Here is a 15,642-nt window from a genome sequence, read left to right as displayed (position 1 = left end):
AATAGCGTTGCTACAAAGGGTCAAAATTTTACCGTCAAAATGTCAGTTCATTTTTTTTTTTATTTTACAATTTTGCAATGTTATTTATGTTTTTCCTACCCTTTATAATTAATGTTACGTAAGAAAAAGTTTTCACCTTCATCGCAGCGGCATTTTTGCAGACATATAAAACGTAGGTGTACATTTCCGTTTTGTGAACATAAAAGGTATGTACACGCATCTAAGCGAAAATGCCACAATTTTCAGATAAGTTTATGTGCATATGTAGCTTTACATGTATATCCATAACGTTCTACATAGATTGAGGGCAAATTTTATGCACGATAATTTGCAGATTTGCGAATTAGAAAAATTTTTTCTCCTTTTTTCGTCAGCAAAACAGTTTAGCTGAATTTTTTTTTTTTTGTGAATATACTTCTCGGCCAATGAAGTGAACTTCATTTTGTTGTGGGCTTTCAAAAGATGGATGCAACTGCGCAACTCAGAAGTTAGCCATTTGTAGTGCATGTTGTTGCATGTATCTACGTATGCATTCACACAAGCGCCAAGAAGCAGACGTACGATGCGCGAAAATAAAAATACAATGATGGGTGTTACAGAACAGGAAATAAATATATACGACGAAAAAAAGGCTCATTTTGAAGCGCTGAGCGGTTTCTCCAAATCGATAAAGCAAGACTTTAAAGATTTTGTTCACCTAATTTGTAAAGTGAAAAATGTGAGGAAGCATGGAAAGTTGTTACTCTTCTGTGACACAATTTCGAATGGAAAAATAAATAGTAAGGAAAATGTTTTATTTTACAGATATCACGTTTTGAAGTATGGTGATGTGGAGGGGGATCCTGTTCGAGGGGATGAAAGTTCCCGCTGCACGGGGGATAATAATGGGAGTGCTCACTTTTGCGTAGTAGAAAATAAATTTAATGAAGAAGCCTTATCAGAAGATAAGAATATTCAGTTGGTAATTAGCAAGGACTTTTACGTGGACGAAAACAAATTTGATTCATTTCGAAAATCCTTATTGAAGGAAATTCACACAGGACAGAAGGACGATAAGGACGTTAGGCTTGGTAGCGATTTGTTCGAACATTCAGTTCGACTGTGCAAGGAGTTTTATGCGAATGTGAAGAAGAATGAAGATGTGCAGACATCTACCGAGGAAGGGATCCCCATAAAGGACAACGCAACAGATAACATGGAAAATGACCCCCTATTGTTATTGAACGAATATGTAAAGTATGAAATTTTAAGGAAGGTCATAAAAACGGATACGCTGTTGTACATTATAGGATTGCCTGCCTTGACGAACACGAATGAGAAGTCCTTATTGGTTTTTTCGGCCTACCTCCTGAAGGTACGGAAAAAATAAAACAAAACAAAGCAACACGCGAAAGTTGTACGTGTGCATAATTTCGAATGGGGAGGTATACCTATGGAGGAGTGTACATATGTGCGTGCATTTTTGTGTGTGTAAGGAGAGTGGGAAAAAAAAAAGAAATAGTTCGTATTGAATATCCCCCTTTTTGTGTGCATTCCTCTCCGTTAGTGTCCACTTTTTTTACGCAAGCCCATTCAATTGTGTTACACCCACGTGCCCGTTCTCGTTAGACCAATTAATCAGAGCTTTATATGTGCCCCTTTTCCTCAGGTTAACTACGAATTCTTCAACATCAACGAACTGTTAAAATTATTCGAAGGAGGTTTTTTTTCCATGCTAACTGTGTGCAGAAGTTTGCAAATGAAGGAAAGCGACATTCGGCAGATTTATAACAGTAAGGAGGACACAAAAAGAAGATTCATACGAAACATTATCTACAAAAATAAAAATTATGAAAGTATAAGTAATCAAAAAATGAATAATTTTGAAATTTTCATCTTAAAAATTATTGACATAATTCCCAAACTGTTTGAAATACAGCCGAGCGAATTTAACTACAACATGGAAATGAATGATGACAAACGATTGCACAGAATTCTGCTCTGTGATTTGAACCTAAATCAGATTAATGACCATGTAGCAGTGGATACAAGGGAGAGTGGAGATGCTACAGAACAACAGAAGAAAAAGAAGAAAAAAAAAAAAAAAACAAAACCTCCTATATGAACAATAAGAAGATGCCACAAATACAGTGGATGATTAATCACATACAAATATTACTCGAAGAAATAGAAAAAGGAAATTCAAAAATTAAGATGTTTAGCGGGGAAGATATCTTTTTTTACATGTCCACATTGGTGAACAAGTATATAGAAAGCAACGACACCTTTTTCCAAAATTATTTAGAATTTATAGAGCTCTTTATGGAGAAAAATGATCAACTAGTAAGTGCAGAAAACACAGAAAAGGTAAGAAGAAGTATACAACTTTTGAGAGAAAAAAATGTGAACTTGTTTGAAAATTCGAAATGGAGTGATGCCCAGTTTTACGACATTAAGGAGTTCTACGTGGAGAAGTGCACGAAGGCGAGTGGAGACTTGAACAAGAATTGTAAAAGGTTGGATGAGGAAAATACACCTATGAATTATCACCGTGTTGATGGTGTAACCTTTGAAGAAAAGCAAAATATAGAGCATGAAATGGGGAGAAACGGCAACATTGATTGTGACCCCAAGTTGACGGACAACACGGTTTATGAAAACAATTTGACGTATGATTACTGCATCCTGGATGTCGGGGGAGGGAAAGGAGACCTGGGCATTCACATTTCGCTAGCTTTTAAAAACATCCTAGTAATCATATTAGACATAAACGTAAATTCACTCTTCAGTTGTTTCATTAAAATTTTTGCAAACAAAATTAAGAACGTGTTAATTATGCACGAATCGATATTAAATTTTGACTTTAAAAAATATAAAATAAATTTGATAGTCGGTTTACATTGCTGTGGAGGGTTAACTGATTATATTTTGAAAACTTGCATGGAAGAAAGAATTCCCTTCCTCACTTGTTCCTGCTGTTACACGAAATATAGAGAGTTGAGGAAACACATTTTTGATTTTAACAATGATATTATACTTAATCAAATTAAAAGTTATATTTACAATAGGGAGTATTACGCCCAGGTGGGCTACAGCATTGGCCAGTATGAAGAGGATACGGGTGAAATATTAAAAAGGGAGCACACCGATGCGACGAATGCTGTGGAGAATGCTGCAGAGGGTTCTACTGAGGACCCTGTTCATCTGAATATCCAGGGTTCTCCGAGAGATGGAAAAACGCACACGGTTGGCGATGGAGATGGAGACGTGGGAGACATGGACGATGTTGTCGATGTTGGCGAATTGGGTGAGTACGACGATTTCTCCATATACAAGAAAAAGTACGACAAGTATGGGAAAAAAATCATGAGGAGAACCATCCCGAACATATATTCGTTCGTAAATTTGCTGTCCAAATTGTGCGAGAGCGAAAACGCCAGAATTTCATTTAAGTGCATGCACTTTTATAATAACCTGAGATTTCAAATTTTGCAAAAGTTGTTTAGTGCCACGGGAAGTGGGGGCGAGCGGGAGGAGTTAAATCTGTCACTGCACTCATTCCCCATGTCCTTTTCGCCGAAGAACATCGTCCTGAAGGGCGTCTTTTCGAAGAAAGGGGTGAAGCGGTAAAGCGGTGAAGCGGTGAAGTGGCGAGGCGGTGAAGTGGCGAGGCGGAGAAGTAGTGAAGAAGAACCCCCCCTCAATGACACAGTTCGCGTCCATTTCTTCATAAAATCCTCTACTGACGAAACAAATTGTGTCGAAAGAAGTTACCATCCCCACGAATTTTGTCATTTTTAAAGAAACGTAAATTTTCTCTGCTCCAGTTCCTTTTTGATGTTCTTTAGCTCCTTCAAGAAATAGTGTAAAAGTGAAAAAATATATTGCAGGGATACACAGTATGGAAAAAAAAGTAGTTGTAAATTATTGTACACTTGACGCATAAATTGTTTGAAGTTTTTTTTTTTTCCTTTTTTTGTAACATTACATTTAGCAAATCTTCCTGACCATTGGGCACGTTATTAAAATTGTATAAACTTATAGATATGGACACAATCGCGTAGGTCGATATTGCAGCTATGAGATAGAGCGGAATCTGTAAGTTATAAAAAAAAAAAAAAAATTCATTTGTTTCTTTTCATCTTTGATAATTTTTTTGTAAATTATTTGTTATGGTGAAAAGCATAGATGGAAAGTTTTTCCATATTTTCATAATTTGTCTTGTTAATATATTTTCCTGTTTTTTACGAGTATCCATTTAACGAGGTTATTTGACTTTTTATATTTATCAAATTTGTATATCCACAAAATTGTAGAAAATAAAAAATGATTACGATAGCCTTCCCCCTTGTCAGCATATTGTTTACGTTTTTTTTATTCACAATTTGTGTACTACAATTTGTATACTACAATTTGTATATACTATTTTTGTATTTTTGTCTGTTCCTGGCTTATCCTTGTTGTTATCACCTTTTTGATATGAACAGAACGCACAAAAAAAAAAAAAAAAAAAAAGATAAGAAAGGAAAAAGCGTTAAGCTGTACACTGTAAAAAAAAAAGTGTTAATGTGTTAATGTGTAATTACACGTTAAGGTGTTTAATCTGGGCATTATTGTGACGAGTTAGTACATAAAAACGGTGTGATGTTGCAGCGAAATGAAATAGGCCTGTGCCGCAAGCTACAATTCGTTCATTTGCACGTTTGGGGTTTGCAAAAAGAGTGCCAAATCGATGTACACTTAAGCGCATAAGAACATACGTACGTGAGTACCTGGATACATTTAACACATAAAAAATAAGTTTGTCATTGTACAGTTAAAGAGCAAAATTGCTACTAAAAATGAATAATCTTTTCCCATTCTTCCTTTTTTTTTTTCTGTTTCGAGATAGCTTTATGTGAAAATGAGAAAGTAGGTTTATAAAAATGTACATGAAAAAAGTGGCACATCCATGTACCGCGCAAAAATGTACCTTTATGAATGCATAATCCCATGCAACGAAAATGGCTTACTCTTTTGAAGCGCTATTATGCAAATGTGTGAATATGTTTTAGCCAGAAAATTCGACAAGAGAAATTAAGCGAAAAGATAATGCCGCAAAGATGATTACATTTTAGCCTTAAATGCATCTTTTTTTTTTCTTTTTCTTCTTTTTTTTATACTAAAATGTTCGAATGAACACGGAAGAAAGGTGAACTGTTTTCGGACACCGAGTTAGAGAACATAGGGGGGAGTGCAGGTTTTTTAGAAAAAGAAAAAATCTAACATTTTTTTTGCACAAAATTGTAGAAATGAATTTTCGCATTTTTAAATGTGACAAGTTAACAAATCGGATCGTGCCACTGAGTATGTACATGCACGCATATAATACTATTCATGGGTGAAAAGCATAAAACGCAAGTGCGCACAATTTTTAGGCGACATTATCACGAGCTCTTCAAGATCACCAACGACGATTAATGGCCGCCCGTCAAACACGAACCTCGCGGGGGAGGTAGCGCAAAAATTAGCACGCATGTGTGTATATGCATATGTTCACACATTCGTTGAAGAGAAGAGAAGCATCAAGCCCCTTCACAGTACACACCTAAATTAGCACCATAATACCCCCCTTAACATTTTGACCGTTTCAGCTATTAAAGGAATTAAAAACCATTCCGCCACCAAACGTCGAATGTACTGGAAGGAAATTATCCCCTTCAAAATCAAGAACACTACACACATGGTAGTGCTTCTTCTACACATGACACTTTTCTACATTGCTAATTTATTTTGCCCCTTCGTTAGTGAATGAGGCTGAATTTATTGACCCGGATATTATTTGTGAAAGGGACTACAACACGCCATGTCCAAATGTTAAGGAAATTCTTGTCATTTTTTTTTTTTTCATTTTGTTATATTTTCCGATGAATTAAGGGAAAACTCTCTCGTGTTAACACATTTAGGATTATAACTATATCGGATCTGTTCACCAAATTGACGAAGAGATATGCGCACCATCTTCCACCTATGACGGTTAAAGATGAGGAGAAGTTACTTATAAGTCTAATTCAGCTTTTCATATTTTCCCTGTTCACCCTTTTTAGGAATAATTTTTTTTTTCCTCACTTTTTGCTCATTAGGCCCATGTGTTGGGGAGCCGCTCAACATAAAAGACATGACAGAGAAGACAAAAGAAACGTGGTCTAAAAAATGCCAAGCATTTTGGCCCTGTAAAAAATGTGTGAGGAATTTTACGTCCTATTGTCCAGGTAGTGCATTAAAAGGGGGAAAAACGAAAAAAAAAAGAAAAAAAGGCACGAATAAGCGTTTCTTATTCTCCATCTTGTTAATGTCACAAATATGCAATGGAATAAACATGAATGTGTATCCACGTGTTTATATTTGTGCAAATTATCAAAATTATCTATTTTTTTAAAGCAAAATGGGAGAAAGTTAAGGGCACTTTGCGATCGTGCGAACCGTCTCTGCTATATCATGGGCCCTGTAAATTTCAAGTGAATTTTTCTGGCCATACTATTCAAATGTTGGAGGATTGGAGCTTAAAATGTCACGCTTGGTGGTAATACCACAGTGGACAACACGAATGATTAGCAAGATGTTATCATGTCGAAATATGGACATAGTGAATTTCTTTGGTTGTTCACATGGGAAGGAAGTTCCCCTAATGTAGAACTTTTCTATTCTCATTTGTGCGTTTATTTTTTCATTAATCATTTCACCGTTTTAAAAAGGGCCTGCGATCATGTAAATGTGCTGGATGACTGCCCAGACGGCGATATGCCCATTACAGCTGCCGCGACGAGGTTAGTTTAAGTCATATTAGCATGGGTATATAACATCAAGCATGTTGCGTATTATATATTTTGCAAATACTTGCACCGTTACAGGTGGAGACTGAAGAAAAATTATCAATGAAGAATTCTCTTTCGTATTTTTTCTTCTTCCAGTTGCTAGCAGTAAAGCATCTTTTTTTTTTTTTTTTTTGTTTTGTTCTCTATAAAAATTAGAAGATACATATTTGTGAAGCAAAGCAAATTTGTGCGATTTTTTTTATTTTAATTGACTAAGTTGCAAAGGTTGTGCTGTCTGTTTGTTTAAGTCTACATTGTTTAACTAAATCGGAGCAAAATTGAAAAAAAAAAAAAAAATTACACCTTTGTTTTCGCCATGCGTGGCAATGGGTGGTTCTTCTCTTATGGCGAAAGGATTTTCACAGAAACGTGTTAGAAAAAGGGGGTGCACGAATCGGTATGCTTGGAGGACGGGACGGATAAATTGCCTCCAAAAAAGGATATGCACACACATACATTATACACATGTGCAAAAATGCATTAACTATACGATTAACCAAAATGAAGGAAAAACGCTTTTCTTCGGACGAGGCAGGCAAAATTCTAACAGGATCAACCATTTTGTGCAGACCATTTACACTGTACATTCTTTTGAGTATATTTACATTAAAATATCTTGAACGTTTTTTTTTCCAGCTGCGTTTTTGGCTCCTTCTCTTGCTTCTTAACGATGGTGAAATTTTGTTTTTTACTGAGGACGGCTCCCTTTTTGACATTTTCCAGTTCCTTTTCTTTTTTCTTGAGCTCCTTGAGAGTAGTCTCGTTAATTGTTTTTCTGTTAAATTCAATTGACTGGATGAATTTCCACAATTCTTTAAAAAAATCTTGTACTTGTATGTTGGCAACTTCTTTTTCTTTATAGCCTAAGTAGAGAGCAATTTCTTTAAACACAGCAAAGGTTTGATTGTAAAAAATATCTAATTCTTCAATTTTGGGTTCTACACTGAAGTAAAATTCTTTGAGTGCTTCATATAATGGATCATCTGGATTCTTTTTAGCTAGATCTAAGACGTTTTTAATTTTATTAGATCCCAATTTTAGTTTCTGCAAAACAGAATCGATTATCTGTTTGTCCGTTTTGGTAACTTTTTCGATGGATCTCAACTCTTCAATAATTTCTAAAGTGTCTGCACTCTTTTGACAGATAATTTCGCAAATATATTGAAGAAGCGTTTTAACCGGCTTGGTGGTTGATCGTATATCATTTAGTTTAGCCAACGTTGTTAGTTTAAAGCCAAAGGCATTTCCCCTTTGAGGATCTCCATAGTTTAATGTGTTACCCACATTTAATATGGTAAACAAAATGGTGAAAAGTTTTGTAGAATTTTTTACCGCTTCGCATGATTCTAGTATATTTTCCAGCGGAGTTAAGGTATTTTCGTAATTTTCTTTAAACGATAGAGCGAAATAATGGGACTCCAGTCTCTGCTTTAGTAGGGGCACTCCCATAAGTGCGGCAACATACTGTTCTGGCTTGTCAACTAAGTTCAAGTCACCATTTGAGAGTATGTACTCCTTAACGATTTCGAATTCTTCTGCCGTGGGTACATACTGCATTAAAACTTCTGTATTGTCAATGTTAAGTATTTTTGGATTTAGGTCCATGATAGCATCCCTTATTTCTTTAAATGTGTAATTATTAAATTTGGATAGGGCAATGGACATATTGTATTCTCTCTTGGAATCAGGCAATAGTTGAATAACTTTTGGTTTTTTAATTTTGAGTTCTGTTCCTTCTTCCTTTTTACTAACAGCTTTGGCAAATGATTTCTCTACACTTTCTTTTTCTATGGCTATCTTGGATATTAATTCCTTTTTGTCTTCAAATAACGTTCCTGGAATGTCTTCTTCGAATAGGGCTTCCCAGAAAAATCTCTTGGTTTTTCCTTCATCCTTTGCTTGCTTCATTTTGGATATTTTACCCTTTCCCTTTCCTATAACAGGTCCTCCTTTCACTCCTTTTGGAGGTCCCTTCATAAATTTGGGTCCTCCTTTTTTGCCTCCTTTTTCTTTCGGCGCCATTTTTGGTGCTTCTTTTTTCAGTGTGGGTGTTTTTTCCTTTGGTTCACTTTTTTTCTCTATTTTGTAGGCATTTTTTAGCGCATTCATATCTATTCCCTCGAGGAGGTTTATGCTAGGAGCAGCCGCTTTACTAGGTGTGGAGATGAAACCGAGTTCCTTTAGCCCTTCTCCTGTTAAGAGGCGATTCTCATTTAGTACTTGATTTTTCCTTTCTTCAATGGATAAGTCGAATTTTCTATGCATTAATCCTATTTTTTTGATAGTTTCTTCTTCGATTGATGATTTTGCCAACGAAAAGGAAGTTAGGTCCAGCTGCCAGGGAACGATAGCTAGAAGAATTTTATCTTCATTTAGTAAATGAACTGTGGGGAGGGTGCCCAAGGTCTCATCCGGTTCAAATCCAATCTTGCAATATTTGACTTTTCTCAAAACATCGAATGCTAGTTTGTCATTTATGTTTTTCACTGTTCTTACTTCATACTTAATGTCCACGCTTTTTTTGATAGTACTTTTGTCTTTTATAATAATTTCTTTATTTACCACAATTTGGGGAGCTATTTTTGGCACTATTTTTTTTACCATTATTTTTTTGGGAACACTTAGCGGGTTCATTTTCTTCGGGAATTTATTTTCCACCTTTTCAGACGCTTCGTTTTTTTTTTCGTTTGGTTCTTCATCACTGGTGATTTCTTTTGAGCTTTTTTTCGTCACAGATTTGTTGTTGTTTTCTGTTTCTTTGGTGGGGTTTTCTTTAAGGTCCGCTTCTTCGCTGGCTTGGTCCTTAGTGTTTGCTTCGCCAGAGGGTTCAGGTGCTTTGGAGGCTTCAGACAATTTGGACGTTTCAGACGCATCGCTCGCATTGCCCGCCTCACCACTGCCTGCATCTCCTTTGGGTGACTCCTTAACCAGGGGTGCCTTCCCCTTTTCTTCCAACGCGTCCACCTCGTTATCCTTGGACATCGATTCCTTCTTCTCAATGGCACTTTTCTTGCTAAAAATCCCCTTTTTCATCATTAACATTTTTTTTAACCCCAATCCCTTCGATTTGATGCCGAGCTTCGGTTTGTCCATTCCGTGTAGCGGTTCTGACACAAAAAGGCGTTTTTTTCCGTTCCTTAGTTTGGCATTATTTGTTAGACTGACATCCTTCTCGTTTTTTTTGTCTATTGATATATCACTGAAGGGGTTGCTTGGGAAAAGCGTATCTTTATCTTCTTCATTCAATGGGGAATGTTTGCTGGGGGCGGATTCACCACTGGACGTACTCGATTTTGCGAGTTCCTTTTTTTTCTTCTTTTTTGAGAAAAAAGAAATCAGTTTAGAAAATTTTGTTCCTTTATTGGGGTGTAGGAAGTTTGTCGTTTTTTTTTTTTTCTTTCCCTTCATGATATTGTCATTATCATCGCTTCCTACGTTTGAATAAAATGAGTAATCATAATTTATGTCACATTCTTGGGTGACGTTATTATCACTATGAACGGCACGTATGCTGTGTACACTGCTATTGGATAAATTGGAGCATAATTCTGTTTCTATGACATGCTTGTCATTCGTATTTTCCCTTTTAGTGTGCTTGTTATCATCATGGGGGCGGTAATACACTATATTTACACTATCATTTTTGCTTGAATACGCATCATGGTAATTGCTTAACGATATGTCTGCTTCGTTCTCAGGCAGGTGTTTATTATTTGATGAGGATTTTTTTCCTTTTCTTTTTTTGTACGACTTGGTGATGGGTGTGTTATCCATTTCGTGATTTAACAAATCAGTTGGGATGTTATTCCTTCTGTTTAAGGACTCCTCCTTTGAGGGCTCCTTTTCTGTATTATTGCTTCTGTACTTGTGGGTAATCAAATTAGAATCTAGTTCTTCTATGGAGTTACTTCTCAAGTATAAATTATCTGTGAAGCTTTCTTTATCCATAGAAGCTAGTTCGTTTTCTTGCCACTGTGAAGACGTTTGTTCATCTTGCTGGTATGGTTGGTTATCCTGATAAATTTTACTAAAGTACCCGTTTTGATAACTCACATTTGAATTCTCTTCACCATTCTTGTATGTCATATGATCACTCTTTTCAGTTTCAGACCTATCTGCAATTTCTGTATCTTCTGCATCTATCTTTTCCTCTTTGAAAATTATTTCCTCATAAAATTCTTCGTTCTCACTGAGGACAATTTCTTCTCTGGTTTTGTTCACCCCGTTATGTTCGTTATCTTTAAGGAATCCTTTTTTGTTATTATTGACAAATAAATTTTCCTGAGCATAGGGGGTGTTTATTTTATTATCTTCATCGTTTGGTGAGCCTCCTACTTGTTTGTTTTTCTTATGGAAAGATGAATATTCTGAAGAGTGTCCATCTCCCGTAGTTTCACTGCCATTCGATTGCCACTTGGTAGCGGTGCCCTGTGCACTTCCAAAGGGATTTGCATACAATTCGCTCTGACTTATGTCGCTATCGGAAAATACATTTTCGTTACTTAATGAACCTTCATGATTAAATCTAAATTTAAACAAAATGTCACTCTTGTTTACGTTTTTTATGTCTTTTATTTTGTCCTTGATGTGGAATATATTGCTTTTACTGAGGATGTTTGGTGCTCCGCTTGGGTCGTCCCCCAAATCCGCACATTTTTTTTTACCATCCTTTTCGTATATTGTGTGTCCATTCGACTTGTCACTACCGTTAGAGGAGAACATTTCACTAACGCTGTTCTTCTCAGAAATGACGGGTCTATTACTTTTGTCGCTTCGTTGTCGAGCTCGATTATTCCCATAGTTGATGCCATAACTTGATATGCTTCCTTCCTGACTCCCTTTTTTACCTGTTAATGAATTCGCATTAGAGTACTGACTTGAATTTTCGTATGACTGGTTAACATCAAGAATTTTACATATATCGATAATGTCTTCATCATCATCATCATCATTTTCGCAGTCTTCCATGTAAAATGTCTTACGGTAATGACTCCCCTTTCTATGGCTGGCGCTTTGGTTACTACTACCTGCGGTGAAGTCACTGGGACTTTCCACATGATCATCACTTTCGTTAAGAGAGTTGCTGTCTGCGCCAATACTAGTACTTCCTTTAGAAAGCTTGGTTGACGATTTCCCCTCCTTTCTTTTGTACTTATGATATTTCTTATAGCTAGAGAGCCTTTCGCTGTCATTTCCTGAAGAAGAATCATCCGAATTGGTGTAACTATTGGACTGTGCATTTTCATAATATATTTCTCTCTTCAAATTGTCTATGTCGTGTTGTTCCATGCTGTTCATGTTACTTTGAAGATCCATTCTGATATTATGATCAATAGATGCCTTCAGGATGGGTTCCTTATTTAATCTAATTTTTCTTAATGTTCTTTCTAATTTATCGTGTTGGTTTGAATTGCTATACCCAATTAACTTTATTTTTTCTCTAGGCCTTGGAAATAAATTGCTCAATTTGCCTGTACTCTTTAATGCATACTTTTCTTTTGAAAATATGGTGGAGGAATTATTATTATTACTATTGCTCTTTAGAATGTGCACTTTCTTAATTGATACATTTTTTTTTGGTACTTTTTTATGATCACTAAAGATTTTTGACGTTTTTTTGACTTCTCTTTCCTCTTTAGACTTCATTTTCTTCATGAGCTCGTTCAGTTCATCCAGTTCACTTTTGGCACTGCTCTTTGGTTGTTCCTGCGTCTGGCTCATGGTTTCCCTGCGCGATTCACTGCGCGATTCTCTGCGTGATTCCCTCCTTGATTCCTTTTTGTCGCTCCTTACGTAGCTGTTCTTGTTATCCTTATGGTCATCCTGTTTGTCACCCTTCTTGTCACCCTTTTGGCCATCCTTTTGGTCATCCTTTTTATCGTCTTTTTTGTCGTCCTTATCGTCCTTTTTTACTTCGCTCTTTTCGTCGGCTGTTTCCCCTTTTTTTTCCTCTTTCGGTGCCTCCCCCTCCGATTCATCCTTCTTCGATTTCGCTTCCGATTGTTCCCTTACTAAGTTTTTCCCCTTCACGAGATCCTTGGGCTTGCTTATGTTCAGCGGTTCATCTGGCTTAGCGTCCCCCTCTTTATTCGTCTCTTCACCATTTGTGCTACTTTTCCCTCCCGTGTTTTTTTGCGGCACAGTTTGGAAAGAGTTATTTTTGTCCCTGAATCCGAAGGGTTTCTTGCTCCCAATTCTTATTTTCCCATATTTCTTAGAATCATGTAAATTGTTATTATTTGCATTAAAGTTGAAACGGTTTATCTTAGCGGGTCGAAAGAATTTCTTGTTGAAATTTTTCTTATTTAACATATTTAAATTGTCGAAGGAGTACAAATTATTAACTTGATTGTATCTGTGAAAATAGTATGGGTCTCCCAAAATGAGGCAGTGATGTATGGCAGGGTTTGGTACAAGCAAAGGGTTGTTATAAAAACCAAGCATAACTTCATTATTTTCATCTAAAATGGATATGAACATATTAAATTCGTTGTCTAGATCTTCATATTTGCTAATTACTTTCCCCTTGGAATCTACAAATGGTTCTTTAATATTCCATTCGCTAAGAAGAACCTTAGCATCATCGTTGCAAATCATAATAGGTTGATCGTTTTCCAGTTTCACATATCCTCTTTCTATTAGGGGTATGTTAACTATGGGTAGAATTTTCCTCTTGTAAATAATAGCATTTTGAAAATCTTTGCACTGGGCATATTTCACCAAATTATTGTCAACTAACTTGGTTTCAACAAAGGGTAATATATAAGTAGACGGAATTAGGGTACTTTTCCATGAGTCCGCATATAAAGATTTAATTCTGTTAATGGAGGAAATATTAAAAAATGAGCTCTTAAAAATTTCGAACTGTTTATTTGATTGCATGTGTTTATATGTATCAATACTTGAGTAGTTTAAATCATTATATTTTAATTTTCCTTCCATTGATATAAACGTTTTTTTATTACTTAAATTTTTAGAGGGCATATTTTTCGTGTTGATTAAAACTCGTTCATTCATTAGATCCTCAATCAGGCTTGGATCCACGTCTGACTTTTTGGAAATATTCTGCAATTTACTGTTAAAGCCCTTCCAATTTTTTTCCACTTTATTGTCTCTCCTCAGTTTGTCATTCATGGTTGCCAAGCAATTTTCCACATCGGGGAATGATAGTTTTTTTTCACCCTTGGTGTTTTCTTTCATGATATCCTTTTCTAATTCTTGAATTAATTTGAAAACTACTTTCGTGTTCATATCATCTGGACCGTAGTAACTTTTGTAAAAGGAATAAACCTCCTTGTACAGCTGTAGGGACATTCTGAAGTTGTTTAGTTGTTGCATGAGAATGGCGAAGGAAAGTAGAATGTCCTGCACTTGGATAGTTTGTCTTGTTTTATGGATCCTCATTCTCATATCAACTGCGATTAGGTACTTGTGTAGGGATTCCATGGTATTTCCTGATAATCGAAGAAGCAGCCCCCAGTTGCAGTAACAGTCAGCAATTACTTCATTTGGATTTTCGGAATTGTAATCACCAAAGAATTTTTTTCTTATTTCGAGAATCTGTTCACAAAGTGGTAAAGCTTTGGAGTAGTCCCTAATTTTTATATAGTAGGAGCAAACATCATTTAGCGCATCGCTATAATTTAGGCTATCCGCCTTGAAACATTTTTCTATCATAAAAAGATATTTCAAGTAGTAACTTTCTGCTTCTTCATTTTGTTTATATAAACTTAATAGATCTGCAAAAATGTAGAGTATGTTTGACAAAACCTCCGTTCCACAAAGAATAACTGGTTCTTCATAGTTGGAATCTAAATTTTTGGCCCTACTGGCATTGTTGACCTGTTCTACCTTCTTCTGTTGCTCGTCATCAAGGATCCCCTTTTTGTGTATATAAAAGAGCGTATTATCAATTAAAAATTTTAATTCATGTAAATATTTTTTTCCTTCGGAATATTTTTCCACTAATACGTAGCACTTGCATATTAAAATTAACTCTGTACTCATGTCTCCCGTGATGTAGAAGCCAAAATATTTCGAATAATATTTTTTTGCTATCATGTATGAGTGAATAGATTGTATCAAACAATCTGTGTACTTCTTTTCATGATAATTATTAATGGCAAACAGTCTTAAATCATTTCTTATGTCTTGAACTTCCGTGTAACTAATTGAATAATTGAAGTTTTCCATGTTGTGCAGGATGAAGACAGCTTCTTTTACTTTTATCTGTTCGTCATTCATCCTTAGTGAGTCCTCAAAGTTTATGTTTCTTATTTTTGTGGAATTTCCATTTTTCCCATTCGTTAATTTCAGGTCGATTTTTGTGATCATGCTTAGTGCGTCTACATTTTTGTCCGTTTCGATATCGTTAATTGTTGCCAATGCGATTTTTTTATTTTCCATTTTGTATTTTTTCGCTTAAAAAGGGGGGATGTTGCGAAGAGGGTAATCAATCAAAAGGGTTGAACGTTTTATAGCACCGTTAAAACGGCGGTATAATCACTCAAAAAAATTAAACATCATTAAGAGGAAAGTTACATATACACGTACATGCGCATGCGCCTTATTTTTTAGCATACAGAAAAAATTGCCTATGGGTGATAGTGTATCGGTTGGTGCGGAAAACGAAACAACTTTTCAAACCTCACGCAAAGGAGGAAAAATTCAAAAAATTAAACAGAAATGTGCAAAAATGTACAGAGATGAAAGTTACACAGGAACGTATTTTTTTAATGTGCAAATGTTTACGTTCATGTTTACGCAAGTATACACTTAACTCATTTATGGACACAATTAAAATTGCGCA

General features: G+C 35.8%; 3 protein-coding genes across 3 annotated transcripts; 2 read left to right on the top strand and 1 right to left on the bottom strand.

Annotated features, from left to right (window-relative positions):
- Positions 1-583: 583 nt before the first annotated feature.
- Positions 584-3,609, top strand: PCYB_101120 (hypothetical protein; the record flags this gene model as incomplete). The annotated part of the gene is made up of 3 exons (XM_004222661.1): positions 584-1,354; positions 1,649-2,014; positions 2,116-3,609. 3 exons carry the CDS (start codon positions 584-586, stop codon positions 3,607-3,609), a joined length of 2,631 nt encoding a protein of 876 aa, XP_004222709.1.
- A 1,557-nt stretch (positions 3,610-5,166) lies between these two features.
- On the top strand, positions 5,167-6,785 carry PCYB_101110 (hypothetical protein; the record flags this gene model as incomplete). Its single annotated transcript, XM_004222660.1, has 8 exons — positions 5,167-5,218; positions 5,397-5,473; positions 5,613-5,655; positions 5,767-5,834; positions 5,925-5,994; positions 6,102-6,230; positions 6,400-6,541; positions 6,714-6,785. Coding segments are annotated over 8 exons (653 nt in total), but the record flags the coding sequence as incomplete, so codon positions are not given.
- Positions 6,786-7,439: 654 nt separating this feature from the next.
- On the bottom strand, positions 7,440-15,239 carry PCYB_101100 (diaphanous homolog; the record flags this gene model as incomplete). The annotated part of the gene is made up of 1 exon (XM_004222659.1): positions 7,440-15,239. The coding sequence occupies one exon, from the start codon at positions 15,237-15,239 to the stop codon at positions 7,440-7,442; it is 7,800 nt and encodes a 2,599-aa protein (XP_004222707.1).
- Between the last annotated feature and the right edge of the window lie 403 nt (positions 15,240-15,642).

The sequence above is a fragment of the Plasmodium cynomolgi genome, chromosome 10, assembly GCF_000321355.1.
Source record: "Plasmodium cynomolgi strain B DNA, chromosome 10, whole genome shotgun sequence".
Taxonomy (NCBI): Eukaryota; Apicomplexa; class Aconoidasida; order Haemosporida; family Plasmodiidae; genus Plasmodium; species Plasmodium cynomolgi.
The sequence above is the reverse complement of the archived record's forward strand: the minus strand, read 5'-3'. Positions and strand labels throughout refer to the sequence as shown.